Raw genomic sequence first — 25180 nt, 5'->3', positions numbered from 1 at the left:
ATAGTAAATAATGTCCCTTGTGCTTATAATAAGTTTTACAAAACATAGACTTTAAGCCTGCTGCTCTGCCCCTGACAGACATTCAATCACTGAATAATGTCCTGGCTTTGATTGATGTTTGCAGGATCTTTTCTCTGAGTCATTAGACATTGTTACTCACTAAAGCCCTGCTAAAGTGAGATTTTTGGCCCCTGAAATGCTTTGGATGCCTTTTGTTTTCCATTCGATCACTTGTGGAATCAAATAAATACTTGTAGACTCTAAGAAACCTTTAAATAAACAAAAACCCCAACAGAGATTGCAGTACTATAACTATAAAATAACTCACAATTTTTCTCGGTAAATATATTTCTAAAGGTGCTGATGGCATGAAAGTTTCACCACATGTCGGTAACAACCGATGCAATCCATACATACAAAGAAACCAAAAGAAATACATTCAGAAATGACGTTATGTGTAATAAAATGGAATGACACAGGGAAAAAGTATTGAACACGCTAACTGAAAATTATTTAATGCTTTGTACAAAATCCTTTGTTGGTAATGACAGCTTCAAGAGAAACTAGTCCCATGCATTGCTCAGGTGTGATTTTGTCCAACACAAACAGTCTTTCTTTCTTTGAAACCAATAGAGAGTTTTCTTGTCTTTGTGTTTGGGATCATTGTCTTGCTGAAATGTCCACCTTCGTTTCATCTTCATCATCCTGTTAAATGGCAGCAGATTTTTATCAAGAATGTCTTGATACATTTTTCCATTCATCCTTCCTTCAATGATATGAATTTTGCCATTTGACTCCAAACATTGTGTGTATTATGGCATCCAAAGAGTTCCATTTTGGTTTCATCTGACCAGACTATATTCTCCCAGTATTTCACAGGCTTGTCTAAATGTTGTGCAGCAAACTTTAAACAAGCTTCAATATGCTTTTTCTTCAACAATGGAGTCTTGCGTGGTGAGCGTGCATACAGGCCATGGTGGTTGAGTGCATTACTTATTGTTTTCTTTGAAACAATTGTACCTTCTAATTCCAGGTCTTTCTGAAGATTTCTACAAGTTGTCCTTGGCTCTTGGACAACTCTTCTGATAATTCTTTTCACTTCTCTGTCAGAAATCTTGTGAGGAACACCTGGTCGTGGCCAGTTTATGGTGAAATGATTGTCAGGGCCTGGACGTGAACCTGGGACTTCTACTGTGTCAGGCAGTAACTCTACTCACTGAGCTACCTAGGATGCTGGACTACACTTTGCCTCATCTATTGGATAATCCTGCCTTGTGCCTTGTTTGCTCTTGAACCTTGAACTCCTTGCTCCTCCCATGAACTTCCTATATAAGCCATGTCCTTGGACTTCCTCCTTGCCAGATTATTGTGCCTTTCCAGCCAATATCCTGCTACTGTTCCTGCTGCTGTCTACACCTCCGCTACTGACCTTTGGCTTGTTCCTGACCACGATTGATCTGCTACCATTTGTGACCGACCCTTGGCTTGTGACCGACTCTGCTTTCGTCTGATCCCTAACCTGTTGATCCGCTATTGGTTCCCAGTCTGCTCCTGAGATCTGCGACCTGGTATTAACACGCAGCCCAATCCATCTCCACCATTAGGAGCTCTGGTGAAGACCGGTTAATACTTAGACCCCGCACCTCAGGTGAGCCTGCGTCATTCCCAGGGGGATCCGCTGGTGTACCTATCCTGCTGGTTCCAGGTAAGCCTTTTACTGCTATAGCAACTGGTCTCTGAACCTGACCTTACACCGTGACAATGATGTTCTTTCCACTTTTGGATTATGGCCCCAACAGTGCTCACTGGAACATTCAGAAGTTTAAAAATCTTTCTGTAACTAATGCCATCAGTATGTTTTGCAAAAAAGGTTGCAAAGGTCTTGAGAGAGCTCTTTGCTTTAACCCATCATGAGATATTTCTTATCTGACGCCTTGGTAATGAGACACCTTTTTATAAGCCATCAGTTAAGACTGAACCAGCAGGTATTAATTTGCACTGACAAGGGTCAGGATTGCTTTCTAATTACTGATAGATTTCAGCTGGTGTCTTGGCTTTCCTTTTACTTTTTGCACTTCGCTTTCTTTATGTGTTCAAAACTTATTCCCCTGTGTCATTTCATTTTATTACACATAGCTTACTTTCTGAACTTATTTGGTTTGGTTTCTTTATATGTATGTATTATATGTGTTATTACTGACATGTAGTGAAAATTGCATGTCAATAGCACCTTTAGAAATATATTTACTGAAAAAAATGGTGCCGTATTCAATACTGATTTTACCCGCTGTATATGTCAACAACAAATCTGATGTAAAACAGACTCTGTCCATGTAATATAGTCCAACTCAAAGTGCCCAGTGCTTGTACTATTCCCAAAAGTTATACATATTTTTATATATATATATATATATGCATGTGTGTGTGCTTTTGTTTTTTGTTTTTTTGACACTGTACTCATTAACTGGTTGACTAGCGCTGCAACCCTATGTCAGTGTCTTAACGTGTGATTTGCTGCAGCGCAATTTTTAAAGTAGTCCTTGCATTACTTTTGCTGCACAAGTAGCAATAAAGTCTTCAGAAATCGCACTTAAAATTGCACACATATTGCGCAATTTTAAATCGCAGTGGTGTGACCAGTGACTTAAGGGGTTTTAATCCCTCACCACTGTATCTAAAACTAAAAAAATCCTTCGACTATAAATCTACTTTTATCATTTGTGCAGCTTAGGCAAAATGATATGCATGTAGTTCATGGGCCACATTTGTCTCAGCTGGTAAAATTCTGCATCTTGAATTTAAAGTATAACTAAACCCTTTTTTTTTTTTTTTAGTTTTTGATGGAATGGAGAGGGAGTAGAATTTTAACATTTGGGTGTACCAAATCTCAGAACGCCTTGAAGACCATTAGGCACCACTGCTGCAAACCTCTCCACTGTCCATTCACAACTAAACTGATCCAATTAAAAAGAGATCAGGGTCTTCTTTTCAATCAATACCAACTCTGCCAAGCCAATGGTGGAATTTTGTCAATCACTTCTGATCAAACAAATATCTGCGTGTGTCTCAGAAAGTAAATAATAGTTCAGAATGAATAAATGATTCAATGTTATATAGGTTGTTTACATTTATAACTGATAGATCATATTTTTTAATATTTTTTCTGTTGATCTCAAAGTGTGGGATAATACTCTATGTGTTGCATCATAAATATTTTAATTTTAATTGATAAATAGCTTGCTTATAATCACACATATGTAAATCAATAATACATTTCTACATGTATGGCCACCTTAAGCCTTCAGTGACTAACAAGAATTGAATATATATACAGTGTGACCTATTATTATCGCCTTGCACTCATATTGTATGTTTTTCTATTTTCAGCAATGGATAATTTTGAATATAGTATTCAAATCAATGACCAAGACTGGGAGGAATTTTACTCCACGGCTGAGGAATGTGGCTTAATGCAAGTGTCGTTGGCCTCAGAGGAGGAACTTTTACTGAGTGACACAGAAGAGGAAGATGCCTTATGCTCCACAGTAACTAGCAATCCAAAGTTTCTCCGGGTCAGCTTATGTCCACCAGTGGGGGACCACAGGGAACCCCAGACCATGCCAGTATCCTTTTCTCCACCCAGACATTCAGCCTACAAATGGATAGGTTCAAGTGATGATGTATTGTCTGGCAGTGAGGATGAAGAGGAGTTTGGATCAGTCGCTAGGTTTCTTTGTCAGAAAGAGACTCTATTGTCCAAGAAGGTGGTGACAGAACATAAAACAGGCATTCCAAGTCCAAAACTCAAGGACAACTATTTAACCATAGAAAAATCTCAAGACAGCCCAGTTAATGAAAGTCTTGCAGAACGTATGAGGTCTCTCAACACAAAGAGGAAATCCCATAATGAAGGGGACAGAGAAGAAATCCAAGCTGAGAGCACAGAAAGAACAAATCCCTCGCCAATTTTTAGTGGAGAGTCAGAAAGAGGGCACCCTAATGGCAGACAATTAATTTCTGTAACTACTAATAATCCATCTAGAACCAATGCGCAGTTACTTTATTTAAAAGATTCACCTGATATTTCAAAGGATAATCAAAGTTGTAAGATTGTAAACAACCCTTCCTTATCAGAGTGTCTACTGAATGGATACATTCCTGGTAGAAATAATACAAAAGAGGATCCTCAAAGGTGTTATTTGCAAAGTCTGACCACTTTACATGCAAGCCTGGAACATTATGACCAACTGACTGCTAAAAATGAAACTGATGACTTCGTAAACACAAATTCAGCACTTCATACAATGGACAATCATGTTTCAACTAAAAATATTTTCAATGCCCACATGATGCAATATGATATCCAGGACTGTATCCTGCACTTTACAACCAAAGCCCCTGGAGATTCCTCAGCCGTGCAGCAAAATATCCCAGTTCCCCTGATTGAAAATTTGGATTTATCCAATACTCAATCAAATATACAGGAGCCTGACACCAGAGTATCTGTGAGCTCACATAAGTTGAGTTTTGACCAGTATAGACTTCCCAGAGCTGAGGGTACAAATCTTGCATGCAGCTTGGTACCTGCTACAATTAGTGGACATACTGGGTTCAGTAGGAGCCTATCAACAAAACACCAGTCACCATCATATAGAAATACAGCTCTCACGCTTCCTGAAATGTATGACTTTTTCTTTGATGATGTTTCAGAATCCGGAATTGTTGAGACTGGAACAGATATGGCAAGTCAAGAAGCAATACAAGAAGCGATCGTATACACACCAGATATGTATGAATATTTCTTTGTGGATGAGGATAAAAATCTTCAAAAAAATAAAGACCATAAATCAGAAGAATCAAAAGTTAATATGGATCAGGTTTCGCCATCTTCAGTTGTTGCCACTTGGCCTGAAGCCTGTGAGTTTTTCTTTGCTGATGGACCTCAGCATCAGGACAGGGAAGGCATCTTATTCAGTATACCACCTGCCCCAAGTGCCACCAAGATTTTCCAGTCTATTGTTCCTGAAAGACTAATAGAATATACAGTAAGACAAGCTTTTCGAAGCAGAGATGGAAAGCTCATTCCTCATGTGTACCATGGGACATCTGAAGAGACAAACAAACCAACAACAGGTACAAGCAATGATGTAACTGCCAATTAATCCTATGACCATATTAACACATTAACACTTCTAAAATAAAAACAGCTTTGTTAATGCTGTCAGGCTTTACTTACACACATGTCTGTTTGCAGGCTCTCTTGTTCCATATTTATCCCCCAGCCGGAGTGACGCTTGCTTGATGTTTCTAGCTCTTGCATCTTGGGCTGTAAAATCTTCAGACTTGCAGTCTTCAGATGGATGGAAAACAGGTGTGTTCAGAGTACATTTGTTAAATTCAATTATGTTGATTCCTCATAAAGAGGAATATTTGCCACCTGAATATGTAACAGTGGAGAATAAGCCACACAAACTAGGGCAAAGTGACAGTCAAACACTTGTCAACACTGAAGCAATTTTTTTGTGAAATGATATATGTTAGGGCAAACTGCCTGGCTTCATTCTTGTTGAAGGCAATAAAGCAGTAGGTGGCTGGATAAACAGGTACTAATGCTGCTGAAAACCGCTGGTAGCAATAACGCAAGTAGCCAACATATGATTCACAACCCACTGCTTTATCAAACTGAACACAAACTCAAATTTATGAAGGTCTCCTTTGTATTAGAACTTTCTACAACTATTTCAACTTCATTTTTTTTTATTTTAAAACTTAATATTTTAAAATAGAACTCCAGTTGAAATTTATAATATTAGAATCTTAAATTTATGTCTTGCATTCATGGTCTATGGAGTATCTCATATGAATAGCTCAATAAAAAACAATGTAGCAGTACTGAAGATCACTTGAATGGATGATTTGGTAAATTCCTTGCCCCGAGCTTGCTGATTTGCTGATTGGAATGACTGGACATTAAAAGAGCAGCAACACACTGATAACATCATCTCTGCACTCTTCCCTCCTATTATCAAGATTCTACTGTTAATTGTCAACACTGTACAATACAGAAGAGCCCAATTCACAATTCTATCCTGTCCTCTCTCATTCAGAGTCCTGGTGTGCAGGGGATGATAAGATGTTAAAATAAAGACAGATTTCAGGTACATATATTATCAGCATTTCAAATACAATTTATGATGTTATAATTAAATACTATCCAGATTAAAAGGTGTCCTTTTAAATTTGCCTGGAGATCCGCTTTCAATAGAAATATCTGCCCATATCCCCAGCTAGTTCATCCTTCAGTTGTACTTTACATTTCACAATACATAATAATTTCATATATATACAGTGCTGTGAAAAAGTATTTGCCCCTTTCTGATTGTTTTTGCATATTTTCACACTTAAATGATTCAGCTCATCAAACAAATTTCAATATTACACAAAGATAACCCGAGAAAATTCAAAATGCAGTTTTTAAATGATGATTTCATTTATTAATGGAAAAATGCTGTCCAAACCTGTCTGGCCCTATGTGAAAATGTAATTGCCCCCCTTGCTAAATCATGAATGAACTGTGATTGACCACATTTTTTGGAAAGCTGAGTTAAATTTCACTTGCCACACTCAGGCCTGATTACTGCCAGACCTGTTGAATCAAGAAATTACTTAAATAGAAACTGTCTTGCAAAGTAGAGATCTCAAAAAGCAACACATCATGCTGTGATCTAAAGAAATTCAAGAACCGATGAGAAACAAAGACATGTATCAGTCTGGAAAGAGTTACAATGCCATTTCTTAGTCTTTGGGACTCCAGTGAAGCAAAGTGAGAGCCATTATGCACAATTGGAGAAAACTTGGAAGAGTGGTGCACCTTTCCAGGAGTGGCCAACCTACCAAAATTACTCCAAGAGCACAACGATGACTCATCCAGGAGGTCATAAAAGAACCCAGAACAACATCTAAAGAACTGCAGGCCTCACTTGCTTCAGTTAAGGTCAGTGTTCATGATTCAACAATAAGAAAGAGAACGAGCAAAAATGGTATCCATGGGAGAGTTCCAGGGCAAAAGCCTCTGCTGACCAAAAAGAACACAAATGCTCGTTTCACATTTGACAAAAACATCCTTAATATCTCCAAGACTTTTGGGCATATATTCAGTGGACTGATGAGAAAAAAAGTGGAATTTTTTGGAAGGTGTGCATCTGGGGTAAATGTAACACAGCGTTTCATAAAAAGAACTTCATACCAACACTCAAACATGGTGGTGGTAGTGTGATGGTGTGGGACTGTTTTGCAGCTTCAGGACCTGGACGACTTGCTATAATTGATGGAACCATGAATTCTGTGCTCTACCAGAAAATCCTGAAGGAGAATGTCTGGCCATCAGTTCGTGACCTCAAGTTCAAGTGCATTTGGGTTATGCAGCAGGACAATGATCTGAAACAGACCAGCAAGACCACCTCTGAATGGCTTAAAAAAAAGAAAATTAAGGTTTTGAAGTAGCCTAGTCAAAGTTTGGACTTACATTCCGATTGATATGCTGCAGCATGACTTTATACAGGCCATTCATTTTCGAAAACCCTTCAATGTGGCTGAATTAAATTAATTCTGCAAAGAAGAGTGGGCCAAAATTTCTCCACAGCGATGTGAAAGACTCATAGGCAGTTATCGCAAACATTTGATTGCAATTGTTGCCGCTAAGGGTGGCACAACCAGTTATTAGGTTTTGGGGACAATTACTTTTTTAACATAGAGCTAGGCAGGTTTGGACAGATTTTTTCCCTTTAAATAATCATTTAAAAACTGTATTTTGAATTTATTTGGGTTATCTTTGTGTAATATTAAAATTTGTTTGATGATCTGAATCAATTAAGTGTGACAAATATGCAAAAAAATCAGCAGTAGAAAAGGGAAGGGATACAATACAAGAGGTGCCATCATCCCTGAAAACGTACAGTGGAGAAGTCCTCTTGTTGATGGGACTTTAAAGGCACAGGTTTATCAAATAGTGGACTAATAGTTCAACAGTTAAAAAAAACAATCAATTTTTATTTATACAACCTTAGAAAAAGACATATGAGTTATAATACAGAATATGGGGGTGTAGTCAAAAGCTGATATTCCAGTAGTAATGTAGAAATAGGTCATGCATGTGTTGCATCTGATGCGTTTCGAGACCAATCACAGTCTCTTCTTCAGAAGTGATCAAGAAGCATGACGCCTACAATAAACATATATATCAATATATATTTCTATACACAGGAATTTTCATCAATATTGATAATATAATTAGCTTAGAATGTAATTATTCACTTATATAGCCCCATATAGGGGCGGGAGGAATAGAAAAGGACCGCCAAAGGGTTAAAAGACATTGATTTCCATAAATACAGCCAAAAGTTTCATGAGCTTCTAACAGCGATGATGGACAGAAAGAGCAGGGAAGGAAAGTTGGAAACGATAACTGCCGCCCAAACGCCTCCTGGAGGGGCCCCCGCCCAACCATACCAGTGGCAGACCGAAAATCTGTCTGCACACTAATATTGATGAGGTGATACTGTGTAAATAAATAATAACACATATAAATATAAATAATAAATATATGCCATCGAGAATGGGACATCACTAAATAATTGGGGCTAAACACACTTACTGGGGGGAAAAAAATTGATGATGAGTTGACATCAAGCAGACTCAAACAAAGGGGAAGAGAAACCACTTCTGGACTATTTGCTTATAACAAATAAAGATAATGGCAGAAATATTCAAAAAAGTGCAAAACCAAACATCAAGCACATATAGTCACTAATGTGCCTTTAAATATCACTGAGATTGTCCAGCAGAGTTTGTGTAAATCATACCCGATTTGCTGTGATATATTGGCATCATGGCTGCATCAGCCATGTGCAGGTTTTTTAAACTTGGAAAATCTCCAACGGACTTAGGGCAATGAGAAGGAAGCAGGAGCGGACCTATCCGTATGTCCGGCCAATCATGTCAGCCCCTCCCCGGTCACGAGTTGTGCGGCATCACCACACCGCAGTGGTGTGATGACGTCAAGCGTCATGCCGACGACGATGCACGGAGCTCGACCAGCAAGAGGAGAGGCCAGGAAAGAGTGCAAACCAAGCCTCTCTCTTATGGACCAATGCTGTGCCGCCTCCAACGCCTGATCACAATGGCCGCCGACCCCGATGAACAGGGACTGCGGCCCCTGTGCACCGGGGAGACATGAGAGCAACAGATACGTAAACCCAAAAGGGAAGAAAAAGAGGAGAAACAGGAGCAGGACATATTACATGGAAAAAAAAATAGGACTGGTAGGAAGGGAAAAACCAATTAAAGGAAAGAATGCAATGAGAGGTCATGAATGACAATCTTGGCATTAATAAAGAAAAAAATCCTTAAATAAACAACGATATTGTAGAAATATATACAAAAAATGTGTTATATATGTGCAGTATCTTCTCAAAAAAAAAAAAGGAGAATGAAGCATAAAAGTCAAATCTTTTTCACAACTACCTGACAAATCCCTTCAGGAATGTCTTAAAGGACATGGATTCGTTCAATCCTGGAAAAGAAGTGGCATTTAATTTATGAATCCATCTGAGAACACATTGGAGCAGATTCTTATTCCAGTCGCCTCCACGTGGGCTCGGATGGATCCTATCCAAAATCAAAAATTGCACCCTAGGGAAGACACCCCTATGAAGACCTACTGTATGGTGACCCAGGGGTACCTCCATATTCTTGGACTTCATGCTAGAGATGTGGCGATAAGCCCAACGCCACAGCTCCAATTTGTTTTTTCCAACATAAAAACAATTGCAATCACCTGTGAGTAAGAAAACTACACCCTTGGTTTTGCAACTACCATAATGTTTGGGAGTAAATTTCTCCCCAGTGGGCAATATTATGGATTTATTGGTGTTCATGTATTGACAGTAATTACACCCTCCACAGGTAAAGGTGCCCGGAAATTTACAAGGATCTTGGTTCTTTTGGGGTTGATATTTACTCTGTACCAAATAATTTCTTAGTGAGCTGGCTCGCTTGAAAATAAAATTAGGGGTATTGGATACAAATTTATTAATGGTAGGATCAATTATCAAAAGATTATCAAAAGATTATAACACATATAAATATAAATAATAAATATATGCCATCGAGAATGGGACATCACTAAATAATTGGGGCTAAACACACTTACTGGGGGGAAAAAAATTGATGATGAGTTGACATCAAGCAGACTCAAACAAAGGGGAAGAGAAACCACTTCTGGACTATTTGCTTATAACAAATAAAGATAATGGCAGAAATATTCAAAAAAGTGCAAAACCAAACATCAAGCACATATAGTCACTAATGTGCCTTTAAATATCACTGAGATTGTCCAGCAGAGTTTGTGTAAATCATACCTGATTTGCTGTGATATATTGGCATCATGGCTGCATCAGCCATGTGCAGGTTTTTTAAACTTGGAAAATCTCCAACGGACTTAGGGCAATGAGAAGGAAGCAGGAGCGGACCTATCCGTATGTCCGGCCAATCATGTCAGCCCCTCCCCGGTCACGAGTTGTGCGGCATCACCACACCGCAGTGGCGTGATGACGTCAAGCGTCATGCCGACGACGATGCACGGAGCTCGACCAGCAAGAGGAGAGGCCAGGAAAGAGTGCAAACCAAGCCTCTCTCTTATGGACCAATGCTGTGCCGCCTCCAACGCCTGATCACAATGGCCGCCGACCCCGATGAACAGGGACTGCGGCCCCTGTGCACCGGGGAGACATGAGAGCAACAGATACGTAAACCCAAAAGGGAAGAAAAAGAGGAGAAACAGGAGCAGGACATATTACATGGAAAAAAAATAGGACTGGTAGGAAGGGAAAAACCAATTAAAGGAAAGAATGCAATGAGAGGTCATGAATGACAATCTTGGCATTAATAAAGAAAAAAATCCTTAAATAAACAACGATATTGTAGAAATATATACAAAAAATGTGTTATATATGTGCAGTATCTTCTCAAAAAAAAAAAAGGAGAATGAAGCATAAAAGTCAAATCTTTTTCACAACTACCTGACAAATCCCTTCAGGAATGTCTTAAAGGACATGGATTCGTTCAATCCTGGAAAAGAAGTGGCATTTAATTTATGAATCCATCTGAGAACACATTGGAGCAGATTCTTATTCCAGTCGCCTCCACGTGGGCTCGGATGGATCCTATCCAAAATCAAAAATTGCACCCTAGGGAAGACACCCCTATGAAGACCTACTGTATGGTGACCCAGGGGTACCTCCATATTCTTGGACTTCATGCTAGAGATGTGGCGATAAGCCCAACGCCACAGCTCCAATTTGTTTTTTCCAACATAAAAACAATTGCAATCACCTGTGAGTAAGAAAACTACACCCTTGGTTTTGCAACTACCATAATGTTTGGGAGTAAATTTCTCCCCAGTGGGCAATATTATGGATTTATTGGTGTTCATGTATTGACAGTAATTACACCCTCCACAGGTAAAGGTGCCCGGAAATTTACAAGGATCTTGGTTCTTTTGGGGTTGATATTTACTCTGTACCAAATAATTTCTTAGTGAGCTGGCTCGCTTGAAAATAAAATTAGGGGTATTGGATACAAATTTATTAATGGTAGGATCAATTATCAAAAGATGCCAATATTTTTGCACAATTTGCTTGAATTGCATATGTTGATTGAAAAATGTAGTTATTATCCGCACTTGATTGCTTTCTTTTTTACTTTTTGTTTGATATAATAAAGAATGTCTAGATTTGTTATTTGCTTTCTTGTAAGTTTTTTGAGGCACATAGAAGAGTAGCCTCTTAACAGAAGGTGTTGCCTCTATTTGTCTGCTTCCTCTTTATAGGATATATCATCAGAGCAATTATGTCTGATGTGTAAATATTGACCATATGGGATAGACTTGACCAAATAGCTAGGGTGAAAGCTATTGGCATGAAGAATGGTGTTACCTGCAGTTGTCTTACAGTAAAGATCACTGTTCAAAGTGCCAGCTTAATTTTTGAAAATTTGGACATCCAAAAATGGAATTGTTTCGCTATCAAAAGACATAGTGAACTTTAAGTTAAGATCATTAACACTGATTTTGTCCATGAATTCTTTTAATTGAGCGATGGAGCCCTCCCGTATCATGAACACATCGTCAATGTATCTGTACCAGAATGAAATGAAATTAACAAACGGAGCCAACTCAGTAGAATCCATCAATGTCCGTTCCCACTCCCCCAGGTACAAGTTGGCATAAGAAGGAGCACAGTATGTGCCCATAGCCACTCCCTGTACCTGGAGGATGTAAGATGAACTCAAGTGAATACACAATAAATTCATTGAAGCGCCAATTGTCAATGGCTTTTTGGGAAAGAAAATGTAGAATACAAGCTAAACCTTTAGAGTGCGATATAGAACTATATAGTGCTTCAATATCAAGGGCTAATAAAAAAGCTGTAGGGGAAACCTGAAGTCCATCAATGATTAGAAGTAAATGAATTGTATCTTTTACATAGGTAGGTAGATTTGTAACATATGGTCTTATATTATCAATATTGATGAAAATTCCTATATATAGAAATATATATTGATATGTATGTTTATTGTAGGCGTCATGCCTCTTGAGTACTTTGAAGAAGAGACTGTGATTGGTCTCGAAACGCGTCAGTGGCAACACAGGCATGACCTATTTCTACATTACTACTGGAATATCAGCTTTTGACTACACCGCCATATTCTGTACTGTAACTCGTATATCTTTTTCTAAGATTGTATAAATAAAATTGATTGTTTTTTTAACTGTTGAACTATTAGTCTACTATAAACCTGTGCCTTTAAAGTCCCATCAACAAGAGGACTTCTCAACTGTACGTTTTCACAGCACTGTACATTCTAAAGTGTATATATAGCTAATACTTTTTTCTTAGTTTTGGCCATAGTAGGTCAGGATTTGAACCCTCAAATGACAGAAATAAAAGCATGTACTGGCCTATTGCAATATTTCAGATCCCACTTTATTAATAAAATTATTTAAAATACTCAAAAAGTATTACAATGACATCATGTAACCATCATATCACATATACAGGGTCTCTTCAATGTGCAGTAGTTATAAGTGGGCTGACACGTTTTGGGGGAGAAATCCTCTTCAGAAGAAGCCTTCTATTTGTTAACCAGATGATAGAAATGTGAAGAGATATGGTGGTTACATTTTTTTTTTACTCTTGTGAGTATTTTTATGAATTGTATTAATGAAACGTTGTCTGACATATTACACTAGGCTGATGTGCTCTCTTTTTTCTATACTTTTAGTAATAAAGTTCCCCCAGTCTGATGAGAGGTACACAGCAGTGATTGATCCCTTGCTATCCTAAATATTAAATCAGTGTACAAGAAGTTTCCAGCCAAGCATCTATTTATATGTCTTGGCAACTATTGTCAATGGAACAGAAAGTGATGGAAAATCCAAAATTTTAGAGGTGATGTGAAAAGAGGTGAGGGTAAATATTTCAAAATAGACACTTGTTATGGTGCCAACTGTGTAAGAAGCGATTTCCCCTTGCTGTAGAGAAATTGTCTCTCACTTCTTGGTGCAACATCAGGTCAAGAAGTAAAGAGATACCTGCCCAAACTCAACGTAAATTGCATCAGTGGTCATCTCTCCAACACTTGTGGTTAGGGAGGATAACTTTTTATAAAATGTACATCTTTCCCCTCTTGTACATTTTTTAGACGATACCGATTGCAGCCCCATGACTGTTCTTATCTTCATTAGCTTCGTTATCTACGGGAAACACATTTGTTTATGCCTCGACATCCTGATCAAAAAAAAGTTTGAGGGGGTTGGAGTTACCACATTTAGAACTCTATCATGTCAGCAGTCTTTAGCAGAATACCAGCCTGGTTCTCCCAAGCCCAAAGCAAGCTATGGGTATGCTTGGAACGAGACATCTCACTCATGCTGCCAAGATCCACACTATGGATTCGTCCTCCATGTAGGCTGACAGCATAACTTCTCCCCTTTATCATCTCATCATTGCTGTAGGTGTGGGACTCCACAGTGTGACAATTTACTATTTCTACTCATGTAGGACCTCTCACCCCAGTGTTAGGCAAACTGTAATTCCTGCCAGGGCAGTTCTGAACAAGATTCTTGGGTTGGTCTCCCGCAGGCCCTTCCCTGATAAGATGGGCTGTTGGTTCTTCTGGACTTAAACCCCTATGGGAGCACTTGGCTAAGGACGGTCAGGTAGTTGGCTAGTGTATTTCCAGCTAGGACATTTTTACACAAAATGATCCTATCTTGGCACCCTCCATAGAAACTTGACACCTTTTGAGGCCCCAAAGTCTTCACAATCCTGATTGTCTGCATATAGTGTCTATATTGTATACTATTTCCCTTTATTATTATTATTATTATTATTATTATAATACAGTATTTATATAGCGCCAATAGTTTGCTCAGCGCTGTACATTATAGTGGGAAACAGTACAGTAACAATACAATGCGATACACGAGGGGTTCGAGGGCCCTGCTCCTTGGAGCTTACAATCTAGGAGGGAGGGGAGAGTGGTACAGGAGGAAATAGCTGTGGGGGATGGAGTGGTGGGAAGAGCGGAGGAGATCAGCAATTAGGTGAGGGCTGGGTAGGCTTCTCTGAAGAGATGGGTTTTCAGGGTGCGCCTAAAGGTCGAGGAGGGTAGGTGACAGTCTGATGGATTGGGGTAGCAAGTTCCAGAGGATGGGGGAAGCCCTGGAGACGGGCATGGGAGGAGGAGACCAGGGAACTGGAGAGTAGGAGGTCTTGTGAGGAGCGGAGAGTGCATTTTGGGTGGTAGATGGATATCAGGTCGGTGATGTAGTTTGGGGCAGTGTTATGCACAGCTTTATACGTGAATGTTAATATTTTGAATTTTATGCGTTGGGTAATCGGAAGCCAGTGGAGGGATTGGCAGAGGGGGAGGCGGATACGGAGCGGTTGGTGAGGTGGATGAGTCTGGCCGCAGAATTCAGGATAGACTGAAGCGGGGATAGCCTGTGTTGGGGTAGGCCGGCAAGGAGAGAGTTGCAGTAGTCAAGTCGTGATATGATAAGGGAGTGGATGAGTTGCTTTGTGGCCCTTTCCCATGCCTTCCCCAACCTCCACCTACTATACATGTGACTGGAAAAAACTGGCCATTCCCTTAGTGATCAGGAATGAGACAAGTCCTTTTTACTTACTTTTAATATAAGTGCATCCAGCCACATGCAAAAATTGAATTTTAAGCTCCTTACTATGTGGTACAGAAATCCTGTGACAATTCCTGATGATTGCTGGTGGTATTGTGAATCGGAGGGCACCCTTTTACATTGTGGTGATCCTGAACCCTCATTCGGCCTTTCTGGACCTCTATCTTTCAGTTGTGTCAACAGATCATGGGTCGTTCAAGGCTGGAGACCCAGGAGGTGGCCCTCCTTTTGATTGTACCTGGGTCCATAGCTCACCTCAAAAATGGTATATTTCAATTCCTCATTACAGAAGCGTGCGCTGGATTGACTTCCAAACTACAGTCTTTCCTATGATATTTTTAATGGTTGGGAGCAGCTGCCGGAGGACATGAGTGAGTTCTTGGTCACAGGCTCCACTTTCTTCTTTCCTTCTTCAACTCCCTTCTTTCCTTCTCTTTTTTCTTCTCTTTCAAGATTCCTGGTGCCCTTCATTGATCCTCTACATGAGGGGCTGCCTTCCATACTTGGTCACTTGATTGGGTCATCTCCAGTCCAAACCTAAGTCTTCCTTGTTTCAACTACTTTTTGGTTGTCTGTGTTGTGACAGGCATAATATGATATCCCACGATGGAAAGTTGGGGGCACGTGTTATATACAGTGCTCAGCATAAATGAATACACGCCTTTTAAAAGTAAGATTTTAATCAATATCTCAATAAACAATGAACAATTTCCAAAGTTTTGACAAAACTGAGTTTTTTAGAACATTTGTGTAGCTCATTACATGAAAGTAAGGTTAGAGCGATTCTAAAGGTTCATATTTTTTTTCCCAGAAAATAACAAAAATGTTATACTTACCTACTGTGTGCAGTGGTTTTGCACAGAGCAGCCCTGATCCTCTTCTTTTCGGGTCCCCTGCAGGCTCTCCTGGCTCCTCCCTCCTGTTGGATGCCCCCACAGCAAGCAGCTTGCTGTGGAAGCACCCGCTGCTCCATGTGTCAATTCGCACACGAAGCCATGGCTTTGCTCTGGCCCCTGTCTCCTCAATGACTGACTGGCTGTGATTGACAGCAGCGGGAGCCAATGGCTCCCACTTGTTGTCTCAGCCAATGAGGAGGCAGAGACCTGGGACAGCTGAGGCTGTCATTCACATCGCTGGATCACAATGGGGCTCAGGTAAGTATTAGAGGGCTGGGGGCACTGCTGCACACAGAAGGTTTTTTACATTCATGCATAGAATGTATGAAGGTAAAAAGCCTTCATCCTTTACAACCACTTTAATATTATAACTTAGATTACAAAATCCTCAGGTTTACTCAAATTAGTTAATGAAAAAATTACTACATACCATAACAAAAACTACTAAATCTAGTATTTTGCATGACCTCCATGATTTCTAAGGACAGCACCAAGTCTTCTAAGCATGGAATTAACAAGTTGGTATCATATGGCAACATCTATCTTTTCCCATTCTTCAAGAACGACCTCTTTTAGAGCCTGGATGCTGGATGGAGAATGATGCTCGACTTGTCTCTTCAGAATACCCCATAGGTATTTGATTGGGTTCAGATCAGGAGAAATACTTGTCCACTGAATCACTTTCACCCTTTTCTCCTTCAGAAATGCAACAGAGGCCTTAGATGTGTTTTGGATCATTGTCATGTTGGAAATGTGCACGACGACCAAGGGAATGGAGTGATGGTTCATCTCCTCTTTCAATATAGAGCAGTACATCTGTGATACCATCAATGAAATGCAGCTCACCGATGCCAGCAGCACTCATGCAACCCCACAGAAGGACACAGCCACCACCATTTTCACTGTAGGCACCATACATTTTTCTTTGTATTCCTCACCTTTGCGGCACACATACAGTTTTGAAGCCATCAATTCCAAAAACATTTATCTTGGTCACATCACTCCAGAGTACAGAGTCCCAGTGGTCTTTAGGAGGTGCTTCCTTCATAGACAACAACCATGCATGCCATTCCTATGCAGTGTACACTGTATTGTGTCACGGGAAACAATCACCCCAGTAGATAGAATGTATGTCTCTGTGAGATTACTGCAGTTCCATCTTTGTTAAATTTTTGTATCACTTTTGCTACAGTATGCTGACTGTTAAGTAAAGCTTTGCTGATCTTCTTGTAGCCTTCACCTTTCTTGTGCAAAGAAATTAATTTCTTTCTCAGGCCTTGTGATATTTCTCTTCCATGTGGTGCCATTGCTGTCAGCATGAAATGGGAAGGGGGTTTCTTTGTTAAGTAATGCCCTTTTAAAATCAACTGTCTGCAGGACACCTGTTTAATGAATAATTAGACTCACCAGTACTTGAATTCTTGTTAATTAGTATTTTGTTGTCTAAGCCCCCCCCCCATCACATCAAAGCTGATTTTTTAAATTGTGCAACTTACAGTGAAGTCGCACGATTTCAAAATCGGGTGACCTGCCGATTTCAGTTGTGATTTGCAAGACATCTGACACAGATGTCTATGCAAATCACAACAAAAGTAGTGCATACATCACTTTAGAAATCAGTGCGTCTCTGACCAAGTCAGAACTGCACCAATATGATCATTCTAATAGCGGACAATAGGGTGCGACTTGGCATATGATTTGCAAGTCGCCTGGCATGCAAATCGCATGCCAAGTCGCACCCGATGTGACCGGGGTGTAAAATTTAGCTTTGCTCCTAAGACTTTCATTGGGGTGTATTCATTTTTGCAACATGTTCTTGAATGAATTTGGAAAGGAAAAATATTTTTTTGTGTGCGCAAATTAACAAATCTTGTTTGCAATCAATGGCCCTCATTTGTGGGAGTATTTTGTAGTATAGAGTCCCATAGAAAATGTTAATTCTGAAAGGAAATTAAAGGTTTTCTGACAAATCTGTTGGGGTGTACTCATTAATGCTGAGCACTGTATTTAGAGGGCTCCCGCATGTGTTATTAGGCCGTGGGCAGCTTTAACTTTTGTTATGGAAATGTGATATCTGTAGGGCCACATGGCATTGTTCTTTTTGTCTGTTTTCCTTGACTCTGTAAAAAGAAATGTTTTGGCTAAACATACACTTTTAAGCTTTTTTTCAGATGCATGTGTTGGTCCATATGCATTTCAGCTTGTTGCTGGGATTTAATTATGGATTATAATGTGAAAGAAGAATGTGCATTTTACACTGTGCTATTAAACACCATTCCTATGAGAGGTATACATGGTGGTACTTTCTGCTGGATTTCATGTATAATATAGATTTGATTAAAGTCACTTTGGTAATTACTGCCTTTTTGAAGCTGAACACAAAGCAGACATAAAAGGCACAAACCAAAGCTTTGCATTCATTCATAGATTATTAAATGTATTTTTACATGCAGTGTAATTACCTGAATTGTATCTGGTATGAGGCTCTTGCAATCCACTGTACAGTAGCGCTGAGACAGGGAGAAGAAGCAAAGGAGCAAGTTATTTTTTATGCTGCAATGCTCACTTGCTAGCAAGGAACATGTTGACATGTAGAGAACAGAGCGACAGAGGAATATGATGATCAGTCTGCTGTTCCTTCTTTCACTGTCCAGTCACAGCCAGGGGGAGGGAAAAGACCTGTTACTGTTATTTAAAGGAGAAAAATAAACTGTAGAGACAATATTTGGCCCCCAAGAGTTTTTGACAGAGTTTTTGGGCTGGGATGATTCATCTCTGAACAAAATCCTGCTGAGACTGTACACTAAGCTGTGCATGCATTTATGACAGAAGAGACATATGAGGGAATTTAAAAACTGGAGCAGACAAAATCTGGAGCAGCTGTGCATGGTAACCAATCAGCTTCTATCTTCCGTTTGTTCAGCTGAGCTTTGAAAATGAAAGATAGAAGCTGATTGATTGCCAAGCACATCTGCTCCTTATTCTGGATGCTGCAATTTTGATGAATCCCCCTCACAGAGTTTCTTTTGTCATAAAAAGCCTACCTGTCAGCATTGTTTTTGCTAAGTTTAGCTCCGCTTCAATTGCAGAAGAAAAAAATCTAGTCCTTTCCCCTGCCTGGCAGGGCTTTGCTGTGTGACAGAGCTGTGTAAATCTCAGTATTGAAGGGACAGAAATACACATACTTTGTCAGGCTCAAGAATTTTGTCTTTAACTATTTTCCTGGAATTCAGATTTCCTTGACATTAAAGAGGTTTTTGCAGCTGCCGACTTTTAATAAACTGTCCCAGGATTCATTGCTGTGCACACCCGAGCCTTCCCTACCCTTGGTCTTCTATCCCCGGCACCGGCATCTCAACTGTGGGCACCCGGCTGTGACAGCTTGTGGCTTCACAGCTGGGTGCCCATTGCGTATGTGCAAGCTACAGTGCGCATTGTGAATGGTCCCGCAGTCTTCTGTGACCTGTAACAAGTCCCAGAAGACTGCGAGAAGGGAGGGGGAGAGGAGAACTTCTGCTCGGATTTCCTAGGTGATCCAAGCAAAAGTAGGAGCAGAAACCTGTCAAAACAGGTTCCCTCTCTCCCCCATCCCCCAAAAAGTGCCATTTGGTTTAGAAGAGGGGAGGAGGCCTTAAAGCAGAACTTCTCCTTTTGGGAGGTGCTCCACTTTAATATAAAAAGTGTACCTAAATTCAATTAAGAATCAAATTTACCTCTACAATTAGTTCTGAAGTAATGTTTGCAAAGGATGCAGTTTGGAGATCATCATGGCTTGATATGAGGTCACACTGAAAAAAAAATTGACAACTCATGCTACAGATCAGAGGTCTACAAACTTTTCAAACAAAGGGTCAGTTTACTGTCTTTCAGGCTTCAAGGGGGTCGGATTGTGGCCAGTGGGGGTAGAAAAGGATATATATAGCGCCAACAGTTTATGCAGTGCTTTAGGATGTGAGGGCAAACAGTACAGTTACAAGACAATTCAATACAAGAGGAGTCAGAAGGCCCTGCTCATTACCTTTTACAATCTAAAAGGGGAGGGTCAAGTGATACAAAAGCTAATAACTGTGGGGGATGAGCTGATGGAGAAAATACATGTACCGTTGTTAGGTGGAGGCAAGATAGGATTCTCTGAAGAGAAAAGTTTTCAGGGATTGCCTAAAAGTGGACAGAGTAGGAGATAGTTGTTCAGATTGGGGTAGAGAATTCCATAGGATGGGAGAGGCTCAGGAGAAGTCCTGGAGGAGAGCATGAGAGGAGGTGACAAGGGAACTAGAGAGCAGGAATGAATAGTGCCCCATCATTAGTCTCAGTGGCAGGAATTATGCTCCACTGTTGGTATCAGTGGTAAGATTAGTGCGTCATATCATTGGGATAAATAGAGTCCCAAGGGCCGGGTAAAAGCTGTCAAAGGGCCACATATGGCCCTCGGACCACACTTTGAATACCACTGCTTTAGATAAAGGTTTTAAATCAGGTGTGTTTGTTGAGTATAGTATTTGATATGTCCTTCTACACCTCAGATAAATGTAAAATATATATGTAATTTAGATGCCTAAATCTGACATGTAACTGCTGAAAAATATACTTTCTCAGTGTCACAATGTGTTGTATAACCTAACATGTAATTTTCTTACATCTCTCCTCTAATGTTTCTGTTTTCTAGCTCTAGTTGCAAATATCGGTGCTGTCTCTGCCATTCGCTACTTACGAAGGCGCAGGAGAACCTGGCATGGGCCAACTTTGGAGCCTTTGGAAGAAGTTTAAATGTACCCACCAACAAGGTGGACTGTAGATAACAAGTGTTGACAGGATTGCACTGGAATAACAGCAATTTGGATACAAAGGTCTCTAGCCTGCATGCAGATTTGCCTGTAGCTAATAGATCTTGCCTTTTCATTCCCCAGACTGAAAACAATATTAGGTCAATATGGTAAACTCACTGCTTGAATGTTTCCATAAACTGGACAGTTTTATTTCACAGCACCTAGTGGACAATGGTAAAGGAATGACATGAATATCAGAGAAACTTGGCATGAGATAATCAGTTATGAACACATTTATGAGGTCTTCAAACCATGTGAAGTGTAATGGTATGTTGTATTGTAGGGTCTTGAGAAGTTAGGTTTAGTTCAATGGTGGATATGCACAGGTCCTCCAGCTAGGACTTGCTTATTGTTTTAGAGTGGTAAAGGGTTAGAAATTCTGAAAGGTTGATATTTTCCTGATGGATCTATTAGCCCTTCTTCCAGTTCTGGAGACCGGACATTCAATAAATTCTCTCTTTAGATGGGTAAAATCCCAACTTTGTTACCAGGACAGGGGTGACCATTAGCATATTTCTGCTAACGGCCTGCTCTGGTAAGAACTGTAAATAGTGGGATTTAGCCCCCATTTCTGTCCCATTACCTACATTACCCAAAAAGCTTCTTCTGTGTTCCTTTCTGATTTGGTTTTCTTCAAAACATTGTTGTTCAGGGATAGCAGAACAATACATTATATCCCATACTGTAGAATAAGAGTCACACATAAACCTTTAGATAACAGCATGCTGGGTGCTATTAAGAGGACTTGTTCGAATGATTTTGTTAACATTAAGTACAATTCATATAGTACAATATAGTTTGATTGGGTACCGTGAAGTAAATTATTGTGTACGAAGGTGGCAGTCAGCCTAAATTGCCTGCTAAATTACACTTTCAAGAGAACTGTGAATAGAAAACCTACAATTTTAAGTATTGATTAAGGGTTCATTTCTTAAAATGTCACCAGAACAATAGGTGATGGGAAATCTTCCAATGAGGATACCTGTTCCTGTGACAACTGTCTAAGAAAGGAATTCCCCTCACTTTGAAAGATTTCTTCTAACTCCCTACTGTGTCTCTAAGGACAGAAGGTGAAGGACAAACCTCCCAATGGTATACAGACAGCAAAAAATACCTAACAGAGGATTTAACTCTTCTCTAATATATCCAATACCAAATAATAAAAGTTATAATTTAATTTCACTTAAAGTAGAGTGGTCATTTGCTACAATACTAGCTATGTACCACAGAGTTTATTTAAAACATCTAGATCAGCCTTTCTTAACTCTTTTAAGACCAGCCTTTCTCAACCTTTTTACCCTTGAGGAACCCTTGAAATAATTTTCACAACTCAGAAAAACCCTGCTACATATTATATCATCTGCAGCTCACAGTATATTAGCATAATCAGTTAAATGTTTTAGATATATTAAGTAAAAGAAACAAGAATGTAGCATTTCCAGAGTATTTGACTTCCAAGTTTTATCATTTTGTGCACCCTTGCATTGATGGCCAGAAGGATTGACATTGATGGTCATTGTGCAAATGGCCATAGATGGATCTTTTTTTTCCATCAGCTACCGAGTTGATTGAAAAAAAAAAAAATGAACGGATTCCCCTTTCTATACAAGTGAGGTAGATTGAGGAATCCTTCCCACTGCACTATTTTATTCTGACAGTAGGGACACCTCCACTGTCAGAATACACTGACCAAGGTGCCAGTCTATTGGCTACAGGTGCTGATAGAGTTAAAAATTTTCAACATTTCCATTTGAGAAGAGCTGATCATTAGATCGACTTCTCTCAAGCAGAGATTGCCCATAAGTGGATCAAAATTTGGCCAGGCCCTGCTAAACTGGTTGAATTTTGAACAATCTACTGTATAGCCAGCTTTGGAGTCAGTTAAAAGGATAATATGTTTCATCTGTTACTTATCTGGGAGAAAATAACAGAGGATCCACTGGTCTTAGTCCACTGGCTCTGCCTAGTGATGTTTGGTATATACCTATGCAGATATCATCAGTTGGGAAGTCAGTCCACCATGGAACCCCTAAAAATCTCTGGAGGAATGCTAGCTGAGAAAAGCTGATCTAGAAACTCTTTTTTTTTGTTATGGTTGGTGTCAATGAAGGACTCCCATACTGATACAAGTTGGAATTTTTACTGGGGCCTGACTTTCTCTTACATCATGGCTAAGCTGTGTCAACTGCCATTCCAGTGTCTAATGAAACTGTCTCAGTGGCCAATATAGGCACTTTCCCTGCACAGAGTGATGGTGGTAGGTGGAGGTAAGCTCCATTAATCCCCCTGGCGGTATTCCCGAGTGTAGCTTGGGGTTAACTTTCAGTACCAGAAGCGGTAACCCCGAGATACACTCGGGAATACACTGTATCGTTGCTCTGGGATCCCTCTAGCACATACCTTGTCCTGCGCTCCCACGATCAGGGGCGGACTGACAACTCATGGGGCCCCTGGACAATAGGGGATCATGAGGTCCCTGTGTCCTTGCCCAAACTCAAAAAAGCCTATGAAAAAGGCACCAGGGGCATCTCATGGGGCCCCCTACTGACCCTGGGCCCTCGGGCAGTGCCCAAGTTTCCAAATGGTCAGTCCGCCCCTGTCCGCGATGTCTCCCCTGCAGCATCCCCAGCCATTTCCTCCGGCCGATGCCGGCATCTGTCTTCCGTGTTCCGTTCCTTGCAAGCGTCGGGACGTATGGGGGACGGAACTGGCGGGAAATTCAAAAATGTCAAAATTTGACATTCACTCAATACACTAAAATCTCATAGTATTACATTACTGTATCAAACCACTTCACATACATTTTGTCCTTAGACCAGCTAGAGAACAGCAATAGTAAATTAGAACCACTTGCAGAACTGAGTGATAATGATTTGTGGGGAGATTCGTCATCAGACACTGAAAACGATTCTGCGACTAAACTCAGCGATGTGCGAACTTGGCGCTATATTTCAAATTTCAGTGTTTTTGGTTTGAATACATTATTGAATTAAATGTATTAATATTATATTATTTTTTTTATAATTATTTAATATATTATAATTTTTGATTTCGTGTTTCAAATGTTCTCATACCCGGGATGTTTACTAGACTCTTGTTCGGACAGATTTCAATGAGTTATTCCCAAGGATTACAGACCTACAATAAAAAAATACATATTTCCATTACCGCTATGTACCGCTTTGAGCACAGAAATACTGACATAATCAGACCGCTAGGGAGGTTAAGTCAGGAAAAGTCAGGCCCCAATAACAAAGTAAAACTAAGTCAGAGAAGGAAGTAAAGAAGTTAATAGTGATGACTGCTTCAAAGCAGAATGTTTTATTTTTAGAATTTTAAAATCATATAAAGTTTACTTTAGGCTTCTTCATCAAATGTCAGCAATCAATAGCAACGCTAGGCTTGTTCTACACTGAAATAGCAAAGTTTAACATAAAAAATAATAAAAAGAAGCCATATGCTTCTGTACACGCAGCAGTTTGAGAGTTTTAGATAGCCATTGAAGTGTACTTCTCTCTTCATAGCCATGCTAACAGTTCTGTGTTGTATGTATGGCTTGCTTAGTTCACAATTTTGCCCAGCTCTACGTAATCTGCCAGTTGTGCTACATCCGTATAAGTATTTAGCAATATAATGGGACAATATTACGGGATTCACAGACCTGATGGATGGAATGACTACATATTTTTCATGAAGAGACACCTGGAAGTCCTAGTAAGAATCGGGTGGGAACAGAAGAAAGTTCTGTGTTTTGATTGTAATGCCACCAGTGTTGCTATGATACACAATAAATTGTGTCTAGTTTACTTCCCTGAGCTTGTGACTGGACATTATGGTGTTTTGTCTGCTCTCATGCCATAATTCTTGACTCTTTCGGAACAGCAATGAGTTTGTACCTGGAGTCATAAATCAGACAGCATCTCTGCCTTGTGGTGAGGAAACAGATGTAAGGAATCCAGTACAAAGCACAATTGTGTCCTTGTATCACCTGAACTGTTGCCTTCATATCATGGTTATTTCCCGAGAGGTTGTGGCTTAGAGAGCTCCTGAGATATGGCAGGTAATAAAATAGTAGCTGACTACCAAGAATAATTATTTATTTAGGGTATAGGAGAGCATGCAGCTTGGATTTCCAGCTGTTACTGGACTGTTTACTGTATGTTGTCATGTTTAGTATATAAATTAAAATGTTACAATTT

The 25180-nt window shown here is 39.8% G+C and overlaps 1 protein-coding gene across 3 annotated transcripts; it reads left to right on the top strand.

Annotated features, from left to right (window-relative positions):
• The first annotated feature begins 1037 nt into the window (after positions 1-1037).
• LOC149457273 (uncharacterized) lies at positions 1038-25180 on the top strand. Of its 3 annotated transcripts, none has more exons than XM_089683957.1 (4): positions 1038-1705; positions 3388-5133; positions 5255-5371; positions 20822-25180. In XM_089683957.1, the coding sequence occupies exons 2-4, from the start codon at positions 3390-3392 to the stop codon at positions 20920-20922; spliced, it is 1962 nt and encodes a 653-aa protein (XP_089540083.1). In that variant the 5' UTR covers positions 1038-1705; positions 3388-3389; the 3' UTR covers positions 20923-25180. The 3 variants fall into 3 exon arrangements, with proteins under 3 accessions (XP_089540083.1, XP_089540084.1, XP_089540085.1); XM_089683958.1 differs by lacking the exon at positions 20822-25180 and adding an exon at positions 16858-17387; XM_089683959.1 differs by lacking the exon at positions 5255-5371.

This window comes from Staurois parvus, unplaced genomic scaffold, assembly GCF_062004578.1.
Source record: "Staurois parvus isolate SC_StPar_1 unplaced genomic scaffold, SC_StPar_1.0 ptg000330l, whole genome shotgun sequence".
In the NCBI taxonomy this organism is placed as follows: domain Eukaryota; kingdom Metazoa; phylum Chordata; class Amphibia; order Anura; family Ranidae; genus Staurois; species Staurois parvus.
The sequence above is the reverse complement of the archived record's forward strand: the minus strand, read 5'-3'. Positions and strand labels throughout refer to the sequence as shown.

What these genes read in the sequence shown, in the direction of transcription:
- LOC149457273 (XM_089683957.1), top strand. Translation starts at nt 3,390, where the DNA reads ATGGATAATTTTGAATATAGTATTCAAATCAATGACCAAGACTGGGAG. An exon ending in GACAAACAAACCAACAACAG is followed by an intron (nt 5,134 to 5,254) that starts GTACAAGCAATG and finishes GTCTGTTTGCAG; the next exon opens with GCTCTCTTGTTCCATATTTA. An exon ending in TTCAGATGGATGGAAAACAG is followed by an intron (nt 5,372 to 20,821) that starts GTGTGTTCAGAG and finishes TCTGTTTTCTAG; the next exon opens with CTCTAGTTGCAAATATCGGT.